The 21,148-nt window shown below is 33.4% G+C and overlaps 1 protein-coding gene across 5 annotated transcripts in view; it reads right to left on the reverse strand.

Moving 5' to 3' along the window:
* The window catches only part of TfAP-2 (transcription factor AP-2), a 1,022,457-nt gene that overhangs the window by 287,519 nt on the left and 713,790 nt on the right, over positions 1-21,148 (reverse strand). Inside the window, exon 1 of one of the 5 annotated variants that reach the window (XM_081740148.1) lies at positions 19,655-20,871. The exons of 3 other annotated variants lie outside the window; for them this stretch is intronic. In XM_081740148.1, coding sequence (XP_081596274.1) covers positions 19,655-19,672 — 18 coding nt within the window. In that variant the 5' untranslated portion in view covers positions 19,673-20,871. Of the gene's footprint in view, positions 1-19,651; positions 20,872-21,148 lie in introns of those variants that run through there. One more of the 5 variants, XM_081740138.1, reaches the window with a different exon arrangement.

Below are 21,148 nucleotides of genomic sequence, written 5' to 3' on the forward strand. Positions count from 1 at the left end.
TTAGGAATTAATATTAAATGACAATTATGCCATTTAAGAGAAAGTATTTTGGTTTAATTTCGGATTAATCCTCAATCGTTAACCTATTTCAATCCGAAACAATATTTCTTAAGCATTAAGGAAAAAAACGTACAGCAACGTTTATCAACATGACACTTTTTTTTTCACGAAAGTTCCTGATCTTTGGCAGGAGTATATTTTTTAAAACATCGAAACTACCCAGCGGCACGAAATACATGTAAAGTACATAAATTTCGCCCAAAATTAACTGTTTAACTCTATGGCCTATGGAACCCGGAGGTTCAATGCCGCGTTCACGGAAACGCTCCACTGACTTCTATCCTTAGCCAACTGGATCCAGTTTCTATTTTGTATTCCTATTTCTGCTGGATTCATCTTAATATTGTCATCCCATCTGCGCCTAGATCTTCCTAATGGTAGTTTTCCGATTGGTCTTCCAGTTAAGAATTTGAAAGTGTTCCTATTTTCTTCCATCCTGGCTACATGACCTGCCCACCTGAGTCTCCTAGACTTGATGACTCTAGCAATGTTTGATAAACCGTAAAAATTAAGTAATTCCTCGTTATGAAGTTTCCCCCATTCCCGCTTCTCTTGGGTCTGAATATTCATCTGAATGTCGTCAGGATCTTGTTCTCAAATACTTTCAGTCTACGTTCTTCCCTCATAGTAAGCGACCATGTTTCACAACCATACAGAAGCAGGGTGTCTACCAGTCAGGAAAGTCAGGGAATTTGCAGGGTCAGGGAAAATGTCAGGGAATTTCATTGTGTATCAGGAAAAATCTTTCCCAGGCTGTGAGGGGTGAAGAAATGCCACTAAAATAGTCATAAATTACAGGTAAATGAATTGGTTCGTTTGTACGTCTGTACAATATTGTATAAGCATATAAACAATGGTGAAAACTTACAGTTCACTTTAAATATAAGTTGGGGGCGCGGTGGCTCACTGGTAGAGCGTTCACCTCTGGTGCTTGGGTTCCCTGGTTCGATCCCAGCTTGCACCGTGTGAACTTTGTGGTGGACAAACACCGTGGTCGTGGGTTTTCTCGGGGTTCTCCCGTTTCCTCCCGCTTTCTTCATTTCATTCATTACTCATCATCACCGTCTTCTTTAGCCTAACTGGCATAATCGTAGGACGTAAAACTGAAAGATTTCATTTTCATGATTTAAATAGAAGTTACTTTTCATGAGTTACTAAGAAAAAAAGAATTACAGAGTCAGGGAAAATTATAATTTTGTCAGGGAAACTCAGGGAATTTGATTATGCTTCCTTCTAGACATCCTGAGAACAACAAGCATATATATTTTAATCTTCAAATTCCTGGACAGAATTCCTGACGACAAGAGATTTTGAACTGAATAATAACACGAATTCTCTGCTTTTAGTCGACATTTAATTTCTTTGTAGATATCGTTTTCGTCTGTTTTAAATATTGATCCTAGATATTTGAAAGAATCCACTTTATCAAAAGTATTATTCGATATTTTAACACATCCAAAATTTGCCGTATTACGATCCCGAGGAACTTCGTTCTATGTATTTAGTACATAAATTTCGCCTAAAGTTTTATTTATTTATTTATTTATTGTTTCGGAAAGGGGATCGGGCCCCTCTTCATACGCCCCTATTATTTGGAAACAAACAAATAGACGTGGACATGAAAGAATTTTTGTCTTAAATGTCCATGGTGATTTCTCCGTTGGAATAGTTAACGATTTAAAAACCCTATGTTACGAAGAGAAGAAAGCAGGATTCTCCCGTTACCCGTTCAAAACGGGATTTTCCCTAATCATCCTCTGCATGATACTCGTTTTCATACTGTGTTGTACATACATTGGAGCAGTGGCGTATTTAGGGGGGGCTTCCGGGCTTAAGCCCCCCCCCCCCGAAATCTAATTTACTATAGTAAAGTATATGAAATATCTCGCAGAATATTCACATTTTCAGGCAAAGCCCCCCCAAAAGTTAGCAAAGCCCCTCCCGAAACAAAATCGTAAATACGCCACTGCGATTCCATAATCGTAATAACAGAACAGAAACGGGGTTTTACTTATTTTCACTTTAAATTAATTTATTTCGAAATTTGATTTAAATCAACGATTTTTATTAAAAAAATCAAGTGATTTAAATCTTGATTAAAATCGTGATTTAAATCAGACTGATTTAAATCAATCCACCCTGTCTCCAGTTGACCTCACGACACTGGATGGATGCCGAAAATTGGCAATCGAACTCGGGACCACGCGCACATCAGTCCAACGCGCTAACTACTAAACTATGGAGAACCCAAACCCTATACTAATGCTGTTAAAATTATTCATATATTAGCTACTCGAATAATTTTCTAGGGGCCGCGGTGGCTCAGTGGTAGATTTTCACCTCTGCTGTGTGGGGTCCCTAGTACGATCCCAGCTCGTAAACTTTGTGGTGGGCAAACACCGTGTGCGAGAGTTTTCTCGAGGTTCTCCCGTTTCCTCCGACTTCCTTCATTCCATCATTTCACTCATCTCTCATCATCACCGTCTCCTTTAGCCTAGCCAGCATAACCGTGGGACGTAAAACTTACAGATTTCATTTCATTTCATTTGTATGTCTAACAACATAACTAAAAACATAACAGTCTTAAATTAAACAGCATCTTGAATGATGCTGACTGTAGAATATTGATTTGCAAGTTCGAGTTTAGAAGTAGATCGACGAACGCTACATCTTAATTAGCTATCTTATGTACTTCCTGCCTGTAGACTCGCGGCGGCATAGCTTTTAAAACACAGAAAATCGTATGTGTAATCATTTACAACAGTTACATTCAAGTCAAGCAGAAAACATGCATGAGTCACCGTTTTACTGTTTTTGAGATGATTCGTTACAAATGATTTATTATCTATCTCGATCTGACCATCTAGTTGACGACTGAACAGTACAGCTAACGTAACAAAAAAAAAAGTAATATATATATTTTTATTATATAGAAATAAAAAAAAGAAATACATTTTCTTTCAACATCGGTATTCTTTGAAATCGGAACTGATCAAAATACATACTGTATATATATAAGACAAGTTTTAAAACTTGTTACTATAAAAGTTGTAAAAATGATAATTTTTTATCTTTTTTTAAATAACAATTTTCTCCTTAACTGTTAAGCGCGGGGAAGTATAAGTGCTAAACGTGTTTTTTTTTTTTTTTTAATTATTCTTACTGAAAAATCTTGCGTAAGAATATAATACAGTCATATAGAGAAAGTCTTTTCTATGTTATTTGAACAGCCAGTGATTTTTGTTTGCACCCGACACCGCAGAGTATGTAAAAGTTGCATTTTAACTAATTTTAAGATTTCACTTAAATAATTACTGTGTTTTTAATTATAGGTGGTTATTCCTTACAGGTGTAAGGAAACTGCGAGCAATATATTAAAAAAAAAAAAAAGAAAAATGTTGTCTTGTAACTATCATTATAAACAAGGGGAAATTATCAAATACGTCATACTAACATATTATTATTATTATTATTATTATTATTATTATTATTATTATTATTATTATTATTATTATTATTATTATTATTATTATTATTATTATTATTATCTATATGCATTTAGGAATCTGAGCATTAATTGCCTAAGGAACAAAATTTCTCCCTTTGCATTCTATCTTGTATTGTACCTAGACAATCTATTCTGGATTGCTCCTTAAGATCTTGCTTTATAGCCCTATTATTTTCACACCTTCTTGGTATACCCAAAGGTCTCTTTCGCTACGCTTCCCGGCTATAACTCTATGACCCCATGTGTACTAGCCAATGACCTGGCCGCGATGGAATACATATTCTCGTGAGATCAGCGAAGTCAAGCTTTGCCGACTATGGTCAGAGGAAAGAAGAGTGATCATTTGTACTATTGGCATTGAAGTGTCTAACTAACGTCGTGAAGACGATTGGGGAGCTATTTGAAGCATTAATGGTGAGGTCAGTCCATGTGTTGACCACACATCATCCCATCGCCACAAGACGGCTGACAGGCCTTAGTTCCTAAAAGTTATTAAGCACAGAGTTTAACTTTTGGCGGCCCACGTTTAGTTTATCTATTCCAGCGGCGTGCCTAGAATTACCTACGAAACAACAGTTAAAGCAATCTCGTTTCAAAAAGGTCTCGTAGAAGTGATGTCTCGTCTTGGAAAGTGTATCTGTTTCTATTGGAAGAGCTCTATTTCGTTTCGTCGAGAACATAATCCTAGAAACGAGCTACTCATCTTAGACGAGTCGACTTTTTTTTATCCGTATGTTATTCGGTTACCTGAAACTATTCTGGAGTTTAACGTTGTAGCTCTCTAAGTTCGACCGCTTGATCACCTATTTTCACTTCAAATATCTTTCGGAAAATTGTAATGTTTTCGAAAAACTTGTTTCTGTTGTTTGCGTCCCAGAGATCAACTTTTACATCCATACAATACATGGGACGGTAAAAGGATTAATAATAATAATAATAATAATAATAATAATAATAATAATAATAATAATAATAATAATAATACTTGTTTTCTTCTATCGGTTTGACCGTGAATTGCTTTCCAATCAACAGCAGTAGTTGAATTGCAAATATAAATTACTATTAGTACTTTCGCATGCATAGAATTGTCTTAGGTATACTTCATTATAGTAGAACTTCAGCTCAATTAACTCGACATAGAACTACGGAAATTTTAGGTGTTTGTCTTTGTCTATTACTTTTTTTTAGTACATTCAGTGAATAACACTCCACTACTTGCTTAAAGTTTTTAATTTTCAACGGTAAGTTCAAGGGTACAAAATATTTAAACAGAACAAATGGGAAATAGATATTGAGTGTGAAACAAAAAGAGACTAGACTACAAATAGAATAGAAAATAGACGAAGAATATATTGATATGTAAATAAATTCAAAGTTTAGCAGTAATGCTTCTTGCATTAAATATCTTTCTTTTACTTGTAGGTATGGCTGCTAAAAGCGGTGAAAACGTGGAACAACTGGCGAATGTAGAAACACACTGAAAATCCTAGCCATATACGTACATAACTAAACTTTAACTAACCCTTAGTCAATTACATATACAATCAAGGACCATTTTTAGTGTAAATAATTAGCTAACACGAAGGACTAAATACCTAGTTTCATTGAAAGTACCAGCTACTGTAAACAGTTTTGACATGAACAAAAGATACAGCGAGCAAACAAAAAGAGTCGGTGCAACAGTAGACAAACAGGGCAATGCAATTAAGGCCATCTGATTTCTGTATTGATTGACGTTGTCCTCAATATCAACAACCTGTTATGTTCCATGTTAATATCTTGCAACTATTTTTACGGAAAGAGAGATCAGGAAATGTATACGTGTAATTTTGCAACCATTCGTTTGAAATAAGTGTTAATGTACCATTACTTACGAATGTGCATCTGCAAACTACATCGGATTTAAGTCCCGCCGTGGTTTGGAGTGAACGTAAAGTAGGTTCAAACTCTTTACAGAGTCACTGCTGCATAAAAATGAAATAAAAGTCAAGTAAACAAACGTCTATGTAAAGTTTAACGAAAAGGACAATCTTGACTGTATATATATTTTAAAAATATTACACACATAAATGTAAACCACCCTTTGGAAAATGAAATGAAATCTATAAGTTTTACGTCCCACGGTAATTCTGGTAAGGCTAAAGGAGACGGTGATGATGAGAAAAGAATGACATGGTGGAATAAAGAAACTGGGAGGAAACGGGAGAAACTCGAGAAAGCTGCACACGGACTACAATTTGGAGTATTACACATCGTTACATGCAAGTAAGTACAACATATCAATCTCCACTTTTTAACATAGGAGCACTGTGGCTCAGTGGTAGAAAGCTCACTTCTGGTGCGAAAGATCTCTAATTCGAACCGAGATCATGTGAGTTCATGGGGGACGACATCGGTGCTCTCCGACATTCTCATCCACTAACTACTTTATAATCAATCATTTTCGTCAATCATTCGTGTCCATTAGCTTAATTGACTCAAATTGGAGATTAAAGTCCTTTTCTGGATTGTGACTATATGATACATGGACCTACAGTTTTTAGATTGAATCCGAATCACCATATGCGTTCAAATTTTTCAAGTCTGTCCTACTGGGAATCCAATTCGGGACTCCGATCAGTAAAAGCATGCGCTAGCAACTAGCCTGTTCTTTGTAGCTTAGAAGGCAGAGTCATGGGTGTATAACTGAAAAAAATATTATTTCTTTTTCCCATTTGTAAACCAATTTTGATTTCATAAAGAACAAACTTAATTATTAGCTTAATTTGAATAATAACCTGGAATTGTACAAACAGTTGAGGATTTCTCTGACAAAAAAAAAAAAAAAAAAAAAAAAAAAAAAAAAAAAACTTGGACAACACTCGAAAATTATGTTCATCACTGAATTAACTGTAGTAATCAAATACAATACAGATAATTGATTACTTGCGTTTATATTTGAAGAGTTTACAAATTACGAAAAACGTACAACGAAATAATCACGTTGGTCGTTAACAATGTGACAAATAGTCCTACAAAATGAAGCCAAGTTTGATCGTGCTTAATTGTTTATCATTAAGACGAGGTCAGTAACCATATTGGAATCTGATCGTTGTATTTGTGCAATTGCAAGTTAGTTGGTGAACAAACTAAACAAGAATTTTAGGAAAACTTAAAATAAATCAAAAGACCGCGATCTTAATAGTTTTTGGATCAGGGGCCACAAAATTTTTGAACGACTCCTAAATCGAGTTTTCATATTTTCTACGGAATAAGTACATCATACTGAGTTAACTAATAATTTAGGTTTGGCTACATACACTATATGTAGTTCTCCAGATATAAGATCAACAAGAAAATTTGTGTTGAAATATGTTGGATCTTTTGGGCCAATTGGATCAAAGCCACAGAATTTTTGAACGGCCCCTAAATCGAATTTTCGTATTTTCTACGGAGTAAGCACATCATACTGAGTTAAGTGATAATTTGGGTTTCGCTACACTAAATGTACTTCTCCAGATATAAGGCCTACAAGAATTTTTTTTATTGAAATATATTAGATCTTTCGATTAAAAAAAGAAGGTATATATAAACAATTAGAACTTATAGTGTACAGCAAACCAAAGGCTCTGGGGGAACAAACAATATTTATAAATAAAATTCATGGACAAGACGGATTTTGCCTACTGCAAGGGATTATAAAGCTCTTCGTTTGAACCTTTTCATATTGTTAACTTGTGTTTACAACATCTTTCTAATCAATATCCAAGAAATAGCAGTCGGAAGTTGTAAATTCTAATAATAAGATATATTCATAAGACAGACTACTTTGATACAATAAATCAAATCTTGCTTTAAAAAAAGAAATACATAATTATTTCATTATCCTAAATAACCACGTCTTGGCATGTTTTCTTAACTCTCAAAAGGAAAAAAAAATATGTTGTTGTTTGCTTAAAAAGTAATTTATTGTCCTTCAAATTAGGCAAGTTTAAGTAATAAACGCAAAATTTCATTTATAGTTGGAGAAACAAAACTGATTGCCCAATAAGCATTTCGTGTTACTCATAAAATCATTTTAAAAGGAAAATTGCTTCAATTAAATTTACATATATGAAATTCTATGAACAATAAAGGAGTGTCCTTTCTCGTGGTGATTGTAAAAGGAAGTAGATTACGTCATATTACTTTTGACAACATACATTTAAAAAATAATAATAATAGAAAAAGAAGAAATACTTTCTGTAAATAAGGTTAATAAATAAACATTTATTTCTCACTGTTTTATGCAATACTGTGATGGATAAACATTGATTATTATTTATGTTAGTTATTATTTTGTCTGTACATATTCATTAACACTAATTGAAAATCGATTTATTACAATTCAGGCCAACTACATTGAGTGAGGTTTTTACGGAGTTTTTTACACCTGGCAAATGTCAGGACGGTAACTAACATAAAGGTCCCAGGCCGTTTCCTGTCTTTCCCACTTCTCCGGATAGTGTGATCGCCAAGGGACGATAATCATCTCTCATACGTGACGGGCTGAAACGGGAATAGATGACGAAAACTCAGAAATATAATTCCTTGATTTATTACATTTTTTGAAAGTTTAACGTCCCACGTTTATGTTACGAAGCTAAGTGTACAGCTATAACAAGATGCGTTTCAGATGCGTTACCCACGCAGCGAACGCGACCTAGGTGGCTACTCGGTTATTTTACTTTCGCCAGAGTCATAAATCATACTGTGAGCCAATCAGGGTTTCCAGATCTTACTGTCACACCCTTATTCTCATTCATGCAAATTACGAGAATTAACCCTACATAGATTTTCTGTGATTAGGTAATTTTTCGAAATTTCCTTGCATTTTTCTGAAATTTGTTTTGTTATATACGCACATACTTTATAATAGCAGAGTTCCAATACTCTGCACAAAGCATCTTCCAAGCAGCTGTTTCTTGCTAAAATACCCTTGCCTGGCAACGCGTCTTTTCTTTTTTCTTTCCTTTAGACATCTTTTACTGACTCCGAAACAGCAGGCGGTCTATTGTTCCGAAACGCACCAAATACGCTCGAGCCGACGTATTCTGCGTGGTTTATTGCTTTCGCGTTTGCAGTGCATTGTGATTAGCCAACCACATTTCCATAAAAACGCATTGCGAACGTATAGAGTAGCCGTGCACTAACGGAGAAGGATGATAATGATGGGATAACGAAAGTGGGAATACCCCAAGAAAACTCATGTACACGGTGTTTGTCCACCACAAAGCCCACTTGGTAGAAACTGGAATCAAACCAGAGATCCCATAGACACTAGAGATACTCCCCTATAATTGAAGTAAAATATAAATTCTTGACAGTAGACACCACTAGGTTGATAGTACGCATATATGACTACATCCTTCTATGGCGGATCTGCTTTCTGACACTAAAAGAAGATAGAGTGCATCGAAAGAACATTGGCATGCATTGTGATTCTTGTGACGAGCTAAAAGCAGTTTTTGTGGTAACTTCTTAGTCCTGATGTAGTAACTACCGTATTTTAACTACATCCATTCAATTTAGCTCCTTCTGCTCCTTCCTTTTTTTCATATAACGTATCATCTTCCACATTCTTCTAGATATAGTTCCTTCTTACGCAATGTTCTAATGACTTTTTCCTCTTTTCCTATTACACCCAATAATATTCTTTCCTTTCCTAATATTTGCAGCTTTGCTGATCAACATTGCAAATTTTCTCCATTTTTCTCTATATCCACATTTCGAAAGCCTATAGTCAGTTCTCGTCGCTCTGAGGTCGCTAATAGTCCGCGTAGGTAGCTAATAGTATCCAAATGGGTGCCCGAAGGGCCCCCCTGGCTCACGAAAATGTATACGTAATATAGCAACCATGGAGATGCCCCTCTAGAAAATTTTCTTCGGACGCCACTGGGTACCCAGGAAAGGTTGAGTTTACCCTGAGACCGCCTTTTATTTTTCCTGGTACTATCAGTTGTTTAGATAAATATATGCGCAAAAAATGAGCAATCAACAATGTAAGATGAACTCAAGTTAGGTAGAAAAGTTTATCTCCTCCCCTTGTATAAGTGTTCTAGCTACACGCCTGTGCATATAATCTACCCTGTAGAGTACAATACTCCGTACGAAACATTTAGTGAATATTTTGCCAAGAATTTTTTTTTTCTTTCTGTACATTTCCAACTATCACGGATACTATTGCAATGAGACGTGTCTATGAAATTTATGAAACGTTTCAGTGCATACTTTTTTTTTTTTACGATGAACGTTCTGTCATTAAGATAAAAGATTATATATATATATATATATATATATATATATATATATATATATATATATATATATATATATATATCAGATGAAAAACTTTACTGATCATTTAGCCACGTCATGTAAGATGAAAATTTCGAAATAAAACTTCTCAAAATGGTTGCATGAGTAATTTAAAAAGTGATTGCAAAGTTTTAGATTCATATTATCTAGTTTTTAAGACCATATATTTCTATAGAGAGTAACAATTCCTCTTCAGAAATCTCCTTTGATGTATATAAATCACTTTAAAATTACAGCATTAATATGCTGCTTCTCTAGTCGTTCGTTGAAATCACTAATTCCCTGATTGCAGGGCGGTTACTGTTTCTTAGCATCATTGAAATTACCAGCAACATAATTCGAATAACAGTCACATCGATCTCGCTTGTCGACTGGCCGCTGCAGACAAACAAAACTTGTTTATCGCTTCGGCAAATAATATAATAAGTCATTCGGATCACGTCACACAACGATTTCTTTATGCTCTCTCGAAGCACATGAGATGGTTTTCGTATTTGGAAATGATTATTGTGGCACATCGTGGTGATGTTTAGTGCCACCAGATGAAAGAATAATTACCCAAACTTCGAGTGGAAAGTCTTGAGTTAATTCTGATATCGCTTTCGGAACTGTATTCATAGTAAATTATAACATTTCTTTAAATTGGACTCATCCTGCATTTTTTATAGATGGCATCAAATTAGTGTTGCGATTTATGTACAGGGTGTTACAAAAAAGTCAGAATATTTTGGGATCAGATTTCTCACATCAAATAAGAAAAAAAGTTCATATGAACCTGTGCTCAAAAGTGGATTATTTCGGAGTTATTGGGTGCCGAAATCGTGAAAAAATGAACTTTAGTCTGTAGAAGTTCATAGCTCCACTACTATGGGCCTTATCGTAGTGGGGCCAAGACATCACTGAGGAACTGGTATGTGAACTATCCAAATAGCTATGTTTCAGAATGCTCCGGTACTTGCACACCAACATTTAGAGCTAGATGGAGAGTGATCAAGTACTCCCAGAGTTCATCACTAAAATGATTGTGCAAGTACCGGATGTTCTGAAAGATGACAGCTGTTGACAATTTCACGTACTGTTCTAGGAAAGTAAAAAACGAATGCAGTTTTGCAATGTTGTAGACGAAGTATATTAAAACACGAACATTACTATTTAGATACTCAAAATTTGTTGGTTGTATTTTTTTTCCGGCGTAGTAAAGATATTGCGTATTTTCTGACAACTAGGATTTTTACATACATTTTTCATATTCCGGTAATTCACAAATGATGTTTGTAAACATGAAAAACTACAATATGATTGAATATATTTTGAAACAAGTTGTAGTAAGAATTTTCATTAAACAAATTATAAATTTCTAAACACTAGGTGTCACTACTAGCTACAGAATTGATATATTGTACGGTCAGCGACAAAATTTCTTTCAGTTTGATGAAATTAGTCTCGTAAATAACTCGGCCACAGACGATTTGAGTAGAGTTTTCAGTAAATTAGAAAGAATGTAATTCTCTGTACGTTGCAGCCATATCACAGTATTATCAAAATAAGCTTTACCAAACGGAAATAATTTTTGTCGCTGACTGTACATCTGAAATTTATATCATTGACAGGATATATGGGTTTCCTTTATTACTTTCTGTTAAATTACAGCTATTACTATTATTATTATTATTATTATTATTATTATTATTATTATTATTATTATTATTATTATTATTATTATTATTATTATTATGAGGGGAAAGACACAAATCTTATGACATATCAAAAAGTATTTAGAAACTTCTATTTTATCTTCTAAAATATTAATTAAAATTATAGATTCCAAGATTAGATATGTTATTTTAAAATTTGAGTTGGAATGTGTTCTCAATGGGGTAAAAAATGATGCCACAGGACATATACCATTCGTCATTACAAATCATATAACTACATACTTCATTTTTAATGACTATTTTGATATGTAGATACTAATACGTATATGATAAGTATCTCTTAATAAAAATGAAAATAAACATTTCGACAGTGCATCTATGCTTACCAGAGCAGAAAAATCGTATCATTAAATGTCCAACTTAAAAATTAAAAGAAACAAAACGGAAAAACCAATGATGAAAATCTGTTTTGTTTATTTTTTTAAAGAAAAAAGTCGCATGCCAATACTGGGTAGTTCATCTTTCTAATGTAATAGGTATTTTGTGTCCTATCTAATCAAGTGTATTCAAAAACTCTAATTTGAGTTGGTTTGTTCCTACGGCATTTGGAACCAGTTTTCGGGTCATTCCATCTTATACATGTAAAAATTTTCGTGCATTATAATTAACGAACAGGAAAAGGAGGATGACGAAAAACTATAATTCAGAGCATAAAACATTGACTGTTCTGAATACAGTTGTAAGTACAAAGACCCGACTACTAACCAGATATACTTGAGAGTAGATACAGTTTGAGATGATGTAATATTTTTGTGTGTGTGTTTGTATTAGTTTGTGTTTTAATTCAATGATGTTTCCTATAGGTGTCAGAGTCTTCTTTCCATTTTAATTATGGATTACTAACTAACTCTATAGCCTATGGAATCCAGAGGTTCAATACCGCGTCTACAAATGTTCTCCATTGACTTTTGTCCGTAGCCAACTGCATCCAGTTTCTATTTTGTATTCTTATTTCTGTGAGATACATCTTAATATTATCCTCTCATCTGCACTTTGGCTTTCCAAACGGTCGTTGTCCGATTGGATTTCCAGTTAAAACTTTAAAAGCTTTTCAGCTTCTATTCTGGGTAAATGGCCTGCCCACTCGAGCCTCCTAGATTTGATGACCCTAACAATGTTTGGTAAAATTATGAATTATTACTATTACATTTGTATGGAGGATTGTTAAGATATTAAACAAAGAAGAGCTGGAAATCCTAAGACGTAAGAGAAAAAAATACATATATTGAAAACTACTTCGAAAAGAACAGATAATACGACTGGGAGAGACATGAAGGAGTTACGCTATTGGCCCATGAGGGGATGACAAGAGGAAACATATCCTGAGGAAGATCATGATTGAAATATGCCGTCCAAATAATACAAGATGAAATGAAAAGAAGAAAAGATAAATGAAACTAAATGTTTAGGCACAAAATGGAGAAAAGTACAAAACTGCATCAAACCAATTGAAAGATCTCTGCCTGAGGAGAAGAAGAAGAGGAAACAAACCTTTATTTAATTTAGTAATTTACATTGTAATAAACTATAAGTCTGGAGCAGATTTCAGATTTAATATATATATATATATATAAAATGAAATAAAGCGGTAACTGATTCGATTAAAGAATATTTCTTCCAACTTTCTTGTTACCAGACCCAAAAGAGAAGCAAAGAAATTATTTAGCTGGACACGGCAATCTAACTGAGAGTAAGTACATTTTTTTTTTTGAATAAATCTTAAGCTCTTAAGTATTATTAACGTATAACTAAAAAAAAAGTTGAAAGATGAAATATGTATAGTTTGATACATATCTGAACATTTTTACGAAACTTTAGTGAAATCCATCTCCAGACATGGAAAAGCGATTTCACGAAAGTTCATTCAGTGCCGTATTATAAGAATCAAATTGGGATAACATCATTTAGATTTTAAAAGTGTTTTTTTTTTTAACAAGTTTAATAAAATTCTATGAAAACTTTTTTTTTAAGTAGTACCAGTAAGCAATTTAGACAGATTTGTTAAGTTTCTGAAAATTCATTCAGTGACATATCTAGAAAAATTGCAAGGTGACAACTATATTTAAAAAGAGGTTCTAAGAGTTTTAATATTTGGTTTTATTTATTTATTTATTTATTTTTGAGTTTGGCTTTACAAAATAATAGTTGTTCTCTGTTTCTATCTTTCATGACCATTCGAGATGGGAGAAAATTTTCCCTACTGGGGAGGGGGATAAATTTTTAACAGGTGGAAAAATCTTTGGCATCCCTCTCAATTCCCACACTGAGTGACAGTATGGAAAAACACTGTTTGTATGGATTTTCTCGGAGTTCTCTCGATTCCTCCCACTTTCTTCATTCCATTATTATCTATCATCCATCTCATCGTCAATGTCTCCTTTATCTTCTATGCAAAATTTTGAGGGGGGGGGTAAGATCAAAAAGAAAATAATTGATATCTTTCGATTGTACTGTTTATTCATTTATAATTTGTTTATGTGAAAAATATGCTATTAACTGGTTATTATTTGTCTTCTCCTAACGGTAACACTCATACTTCTAACAGTTACGTACATTCTGTTTATATTTTCAGATGTACTGAATGTTCATTCTAAAATTTACTTTTTTGTAATACGATTCTCTTATAGCAGTGATCGCCAAATTTATGAAGCTTCTGAACAATCGTACCATTTTTAAATCTTATTTTGAACTACAAACTAAAAGAACTACAAGCTCCTTCAAAAAAAAAAAAAAAAAAATCTTGCATTTGTTTATTCCCTATAAACTTACATTTCTAGTAAATATAAAATCAATTTTAACTAAACTGTATATAACAAAAAGAAACTGAAATTGAATTGCACGTAAGAAAGAAACTGAAGTGTAGTTAGTAATTAATAACAGAATGTAATAACAGATTGTTTTTTTAATCAGACTTATTAACTTTAATGAGAAGGATGTAACTCTTTTCTATCATCAACAAGTTTTTTTTTTCCTGGAAGTCGAATCCAATAGATTTAGCGGCTTTTAACCGAAATTGGTAACACTGATCAAGGTTAGTCAACCGAAGCGTTAACGCGATCTACCGAAAACTTCCCCCGCGGGCTACTACTAGGTCACGATCGACGGTTTGGCAATCATTATTTTATAGTTGGATATTTTGATTCTATTAAATTTTTGGATAAAGAAAGAACACATAACTCCATCATTGTAATAGAAATACGTTTGTAGGATATTCTTTACATTAAAGTTTCTAAAAAATGATTCTCTTCTGAAGAGGCGTAATGAGTTACTTTGTGTTTAATAACGATCACGAATAATAAATGGGGTCTTAAGCAATACTTTCTTTATTTATATTCATGGTATATATGCACTTATTCATCGCCTTCTCATTGAACGTTATTTTTCCACTACGTAAATCTGACATTTAAAGGCTGCAAAACATGTCAATACCTAAACAGTAATTTAATTTGAATATGTATTACAATGTAATGTCTCTAATTACAAAAGAGATTTAATACTATGTGTGTGTCAAATACTGTGTTACCTGATCCATTTGTTATACTTTCTTACTGATTTTGATGTATGTCCTCTTACTTCACAATGAAAAATTTATTTTGCTATAGAAAAAGTTATATATTACAAGCTTACGTTAGTTTTGCAATAATCTTAGAAAGAATAGAATAACTACATACTGAATACAATAACTATGTACTGAATAAGAATAAATTGCTCTATGTTACGACACGAATTGAAATAGTTAGAACAAAATACTTACAATACATATCTCTAGACTAAATGTAACGAAGCTTTGGTAGTACAGAGAATAGAGTTTGTGATATATCAATGTGAAATAAAAATTTAAGGACAGATCATTAGGAATTTATATAAGAAACATATCTGACATAGTCTGCATACCTTTGATGAAGAATATTATATAAGATTATAGTAACAGAATATATATTTGTAGTATATATTCGAAAGTCTATTTGAAATAATTGTAACATACCCACAAATTATAATTATTTAACGAACTTTGACGTAATGATACAATAATACCTTTATGAATAATATATAAAAAAGAGTATGTTAATGCATTTCTCATTGATGAAATTTAATATAAGTATATTGTTTGAAGATAGAGTAACTATTATTTTACATGGTTGCAAGGTTTCAACTGAACATGTAGGTTTTCCTAGAATTCACACAGGTATAAGTGTTATTGGAGTCAAATTTTAGTTATGCATTTATAATAATATAATATTGGTTTTGCGTGGTTAGTTTCTAATGTACTCTTTCTTTTTTTTCCCCACCGGGAATCGAACCCTCCTTTCATACCAAAGACAGAAACGCTATTTAGGCAAGGATAGCCCTGACGTATATTCAGAGTAAGCAATTACTGAACAGTCTTAACTATATACTACTTTAAAAAAAAAAAAAAGAAAGCTCTGTGTGCGTCAGTTTTAATTCATAAATCAATACACTAGAAAAAGCCGTGTACAAAAGGAGAAATTGCACCCTCCCCAATAGTTTAGTTGTGAATATTTAACCCTTTTACAAGAGTATAACTCCCTTTCTTGCTTCTATTGCATAAATTAATTTCTTACTTATATAGAGAAAATGTAATTAATTAACTAGATGATCTTACACACTTATTCTGAAATAATGAAAATATGGAACATAACTTTTTTTACTTGAATTTACATAACTCCGTTCAAAATTACATTTTTTTTTCGTAGTATTTTTTTAAACATATTTTAATACAACACATATTTCATACACCATATTCATTGAATAATCTTTAAACTCAATAAAGAGAATTGAATTCTACATTTCAATAACATTGTAGCAGAGATTATGTCGAGTTTCATGCAGTTTACGTTATGATAGAATAAAAATTAATTACAACGATTTGTTTTCCTAATATGTTATATACTGTGCACACCTTTTCTAAATGTTCTACATAAATCTTACGTTTAATGGTGTCTTTTCTGAAAATGTTTTATTTTTCTCAACACGAGTTGAAAGGAAGCCTTTCATCTCTCTCTCTATTTTTACTATTTTTAATTTTCACAACAAGCTAAACAATGAAAATGTTTCAAAGAAGACACAATAATGTCAATATATATATTTTTTTGTTGTTGTTGTTTACTGCACAAGTGTACTCTTATGCAGTTGAAGCAATTAATTCGATTTATTTATGCATTTACGTATTCAAGTTTTATAGATATCTTTGCGCGTTATTTGTTGGGCTCATTCAAGTTACTCCTGTCAAAACAGAGAAACCCGTCTTATCTTTAAAACTTTACGTAATGTATTTATATATATATTTCTTTTAAATTTGTACATTTATTTTCTGCTCGGATGTAAACAATGTAGGTAAGTGTTACTCAAAACGTCTTTAATTTATATAATTTTACGATTCACGTACACTTTTACTTCAAAGCTAATAATTATTTACCTAAGTTCTTAGTAAAAATTTAATGAAATAAATTGATAATTTTAAAACAGAGACATTCAAATAGTATATGTTTCATCATATATTATTATAAAGATGAAATGTGAAATTTTTGTTCTGAATTGTATCGGTGGAATATTTGTTTAAATATTATTAAAAAAAAAAAAAAAAAAAAAAAACGAAATTAACATATGAGTTTGCAAGCATTTGTTGTTAGCTTAAATAATTAACATCAGAAGAACATTTTTCGATACAAACTAAATAGGTAATCCCAGTATGACTACCAGGGGCGTCATTTCAGACTTCGCTTGAGGGAGGCAAGAGCACCACCTACGTAAGACTTTTACGTTTTGCACTAGTATATTAGTAGACAATCGATTAAAGTATATGTGTTTCTCAAAATCTTGAGGGGGCAATTTTCCCCTCCTGCCCCCTAAATGACAAACCGGATGACCACCATACATTGGTAAAACGATCCGTTTCCTTAATGAGACCTTAAGCACTATTCACCAATACGTCAATTGTTGGTCAAGTCGATATGTAATTATATGTATTTTGTCTGACTTTTTTAATTACAAAGATATAGAACATAACGATTGAATTAGATTTTTAAGTAGTAGCTTGCATCCAGATTTGAGTAATAACAATTCACATATAATCGCTGCATGAAAACAGCTTAATCACACAAGAAATACGAACATCCGGGTTCAATCCCTTATGAGACTGTGTGTTATTCTGATTTCAAGTCCACATCCCATATAGTATCCCAACTGAAAAGGGGCAGTATGCTCAAATCAATAGATGAAAAACAAATCACGACATATTACAACGCAAATTTTACTGTTATAATTACTAGAAATTTTATTTACTAAACTAAGTTAGCAGTCGAAAAGTGCTTTAGAGACGTAACTTTGCGAGGATGGATTAGGGTTTAGCGTTCCTTTCGGTAACGAGGCTAAAAGAGACGTGAATCTACAGCTTAATCTGGAATCCGAACTATATGAGCTCCCGATGGGTATCGGACCCGGATCTTCTGCATCGAAGACGCGTAGCAAACTACATAGCCACAAGGGAGTTCTATGTAGCTTTGGAATGTATTCAACATATAAATGTACAGTTCATTTTCTCTATTTAAAAATGGAGTTAATCATAAATTGGAAAATATCATAGATAGGGTCATTGATTCCCTGGTCCTAGATTGTATCCCGCCAATTGATATTTTGCAGAACACATACATGACTTTTATATTGTCATTATAACTATGAATTCTAAATTAAATTGAAAGTAAACCATTACTTAACTATCACTTAAACAACAACTGAGCATGCGATGCGCTAAAGTTTCTCGCTACCTCTTATATACAAGAGTATAGCGTTACCCCTATCTTCCGCTTCCCACAAGATAAAGATGAGTGGTTTAAAAAAAGGCAAAAAGAATATTCGGAACGAAACGTTTTGGTTATGTAAACTTTCAGATGGTTCGGCACTCCAAAACGATAGAGTATTGTTTAAGCACAGCTTGGTAATAATAATTTATTTATATTTCATAAGCAAAGAAACATATCTTGGTTATGACTTAGAACAATTACTTTTTAAGACTAAGCCTAAATCGCAGTCTAAGTTAAAGGATAACTTGAAAATTTTGAAATGAATATTCAGGTATATATTAATCACACGACCACACTTGTTTTCATTTTTTTTAAATTTAATTTTTGATCTGGGATATATTTGTATGTTACTTTGTTTAGCGGCCCTTTCCAGCGCCGAGACTATACGAGACGTGGTCCTAAAGAAGTTTAAGATGGAATCTGAACATTTGTAATGCGCTCAATATCCTCCTACCGAGAATCGTGCCCGTACACCAACTGTGATATAGTATACTGAAATAGTAATAGTAATATTTTCTGCGTAAGATTAATGTACCTCTTACTCTGGAATACTGGAAGTAAAATGAGTTTCCATTGCTGAAATTTTATGGAAAAAGTTTCCGTGTTACGTTTGTCTCTGCGATGCAACCTGTTTTATACATGTTTTATGGAAAGATCGTGCCCAGAGAAAAAAAAAAATCGAGCAGATACATCTTTTAATGATGGTCAGTTATTGGAAGTTATTTAACGTAACTTTTTATACAGTTGTTGTGGTTGTTCTCTCCCGATTCTGATTTTCCATATCTCTGGTTCTGATTCTCCATATATTTCCTAATACGTTTTTAATAGTGTTAATCTCTGTAGTGTTACAGCCAATGATGGGTTATGACCGGCCAGATTTCTTTTAGGGTGGTAATGTGTTATCAGCGTGTCAAACTCGGAAATACTTTGGTTTTCTGGACTTAACTTCGTTACTACTTAATGCAAATAGTTCATGTGGTTCGGATTCTACGTTAATCAGTAGGTCCACGTCTTATATAGCCTCGCTGCTGAATGGTACGCTAAATTAAAATCAACTCAATTAATGCAAGTAGTTCAAACAACCAAAAATATTAAACCTTGATCGCGAATCGAACTCTGGATTATTTCATGCTAAGCAGTCGTCTACAGTGTATAATAATATGCAACTATACTACGTTAAAAAAAAATAATGATAAAGAAAAAAATACCACTACCTCCATCGCAGATGACATATTAAGTGCAGCGTAACAGAGAGCCAGGATGATTGATTTCCTTATAAAATCTCCACCACACAAAAAAATCCAAATACGTTATTTAAAAAAATAAAAAATGTCGATCAGCTATTTCAAGATGAAAAGTGGTAACACTTTTGAATACGATGAATCACTAGAAGATATGTTAAATTATATCTGATATTTTTAGAAGGTAAAAAGTAGTTTAGTCTCTGATAAGTTATTAATATTTATTTTAGCACCGCTTCTATTGTTAATGAATGTATGCAATAATGTTTAAAATTACACGTATGTCTTTCATTAGAAGCCATTATAATTGATTCTGGGTCTTGCATCACTGACAAAGTAAGTCGCACACAACATTAGTACACAAAACACATTCCACTAAACGACATAAATTACCACACCTGCCAATCTCCGTAAACAGTTATTTTTTTTTTAATTTTAAGTAAGTATGCAGATTAGTGTTTACTATATAAACAAAAGCGCGCGCACATATAAATATAAACACACACACACACAGAGTGACTTAGTTGATGATTTATAGAATCACATCAAACTGAACATCGCGGACGATAAAGAAGTTCCATCGAGTTCGTTGAAGCAACACCAATAATAAATACTTTGTCCCTCGCGGAGTGTTTCACCGTTCATGTCAAAAACAGTACTAAAAGTAATCGTATCGTAAGACGTTGGAAGACCGGCTGTTGTTAACTTTTGTGCCTCTTGGCTTTGGGGCGTTTCGATGGAAAACCACACCTCCGTCGTCCTTTTTTTAAAGGCACCTGTGTAGAGATTGTATATACGCTGCTTTCAATTGCTTGCTGACCTCCAGGCTATCAAGAATGCCTCTTGACGCGGCTTTGGTTAAGAAAATCGGAAAAGCACGCAATGTTCGCTGGAATCACGCACACTTCTTCTTACACACAACAAAGAAAAAAGGCGGGGAGATAGGGGCAATCAAAAATATGACAATTTTTATCTTCTTCTCTGATTGGTTTAAAGAAAAAAAGATTGGTGCGGGGAGGTAATATAACTGAGCGCGCGAACCAAATTATTTTTCTTTGTGATAATTTTAGTATTGGCTGTGTTTTATAAATAGCACCAGGACACGTCTTATTCGATGTGAAGTAACAGGAAATTCTAACAGCACGTGGTATTATGCGATCTGATCGCAGCTAGTACGGCCCATTTCCCAGTCTGTGCGGTTCCTCTACTAGAGGTGTACTACCGCTGAAAACTTTTGAACCATCGATAAAACACATACAAACACACCAAGCAGAAGAGCGGGACGAAGCGGAGAGAAGAGAGAGGATCAGGCAGATTCGCGGAGTCTGCTCTGGAAGATCAAGGGGTGGTCCCTCGAGCGAAATTACCGGCGCATCAATACGCACATGCAAGAGGCAGCCAGCCCCCAGTATCAAGTAAGCATCAGTCACTCGCTTGCAAGGATAGCTCCAAGAAAAACAGCAGAAA

This window comes from Thermobia domestica, chromosome 2 (assembly GCF_964235325.1).
Source record: "Thermobia domestica chromosome 2, izTheDome1.hap1.1, whole genome shotgun sequence".
Lineage (NCBI taxonomy): Eukaryota > Metazoa > Arthropoda > Insecta > Zygentoma > Lepismatidae > Thermobia > Thermobia domestica.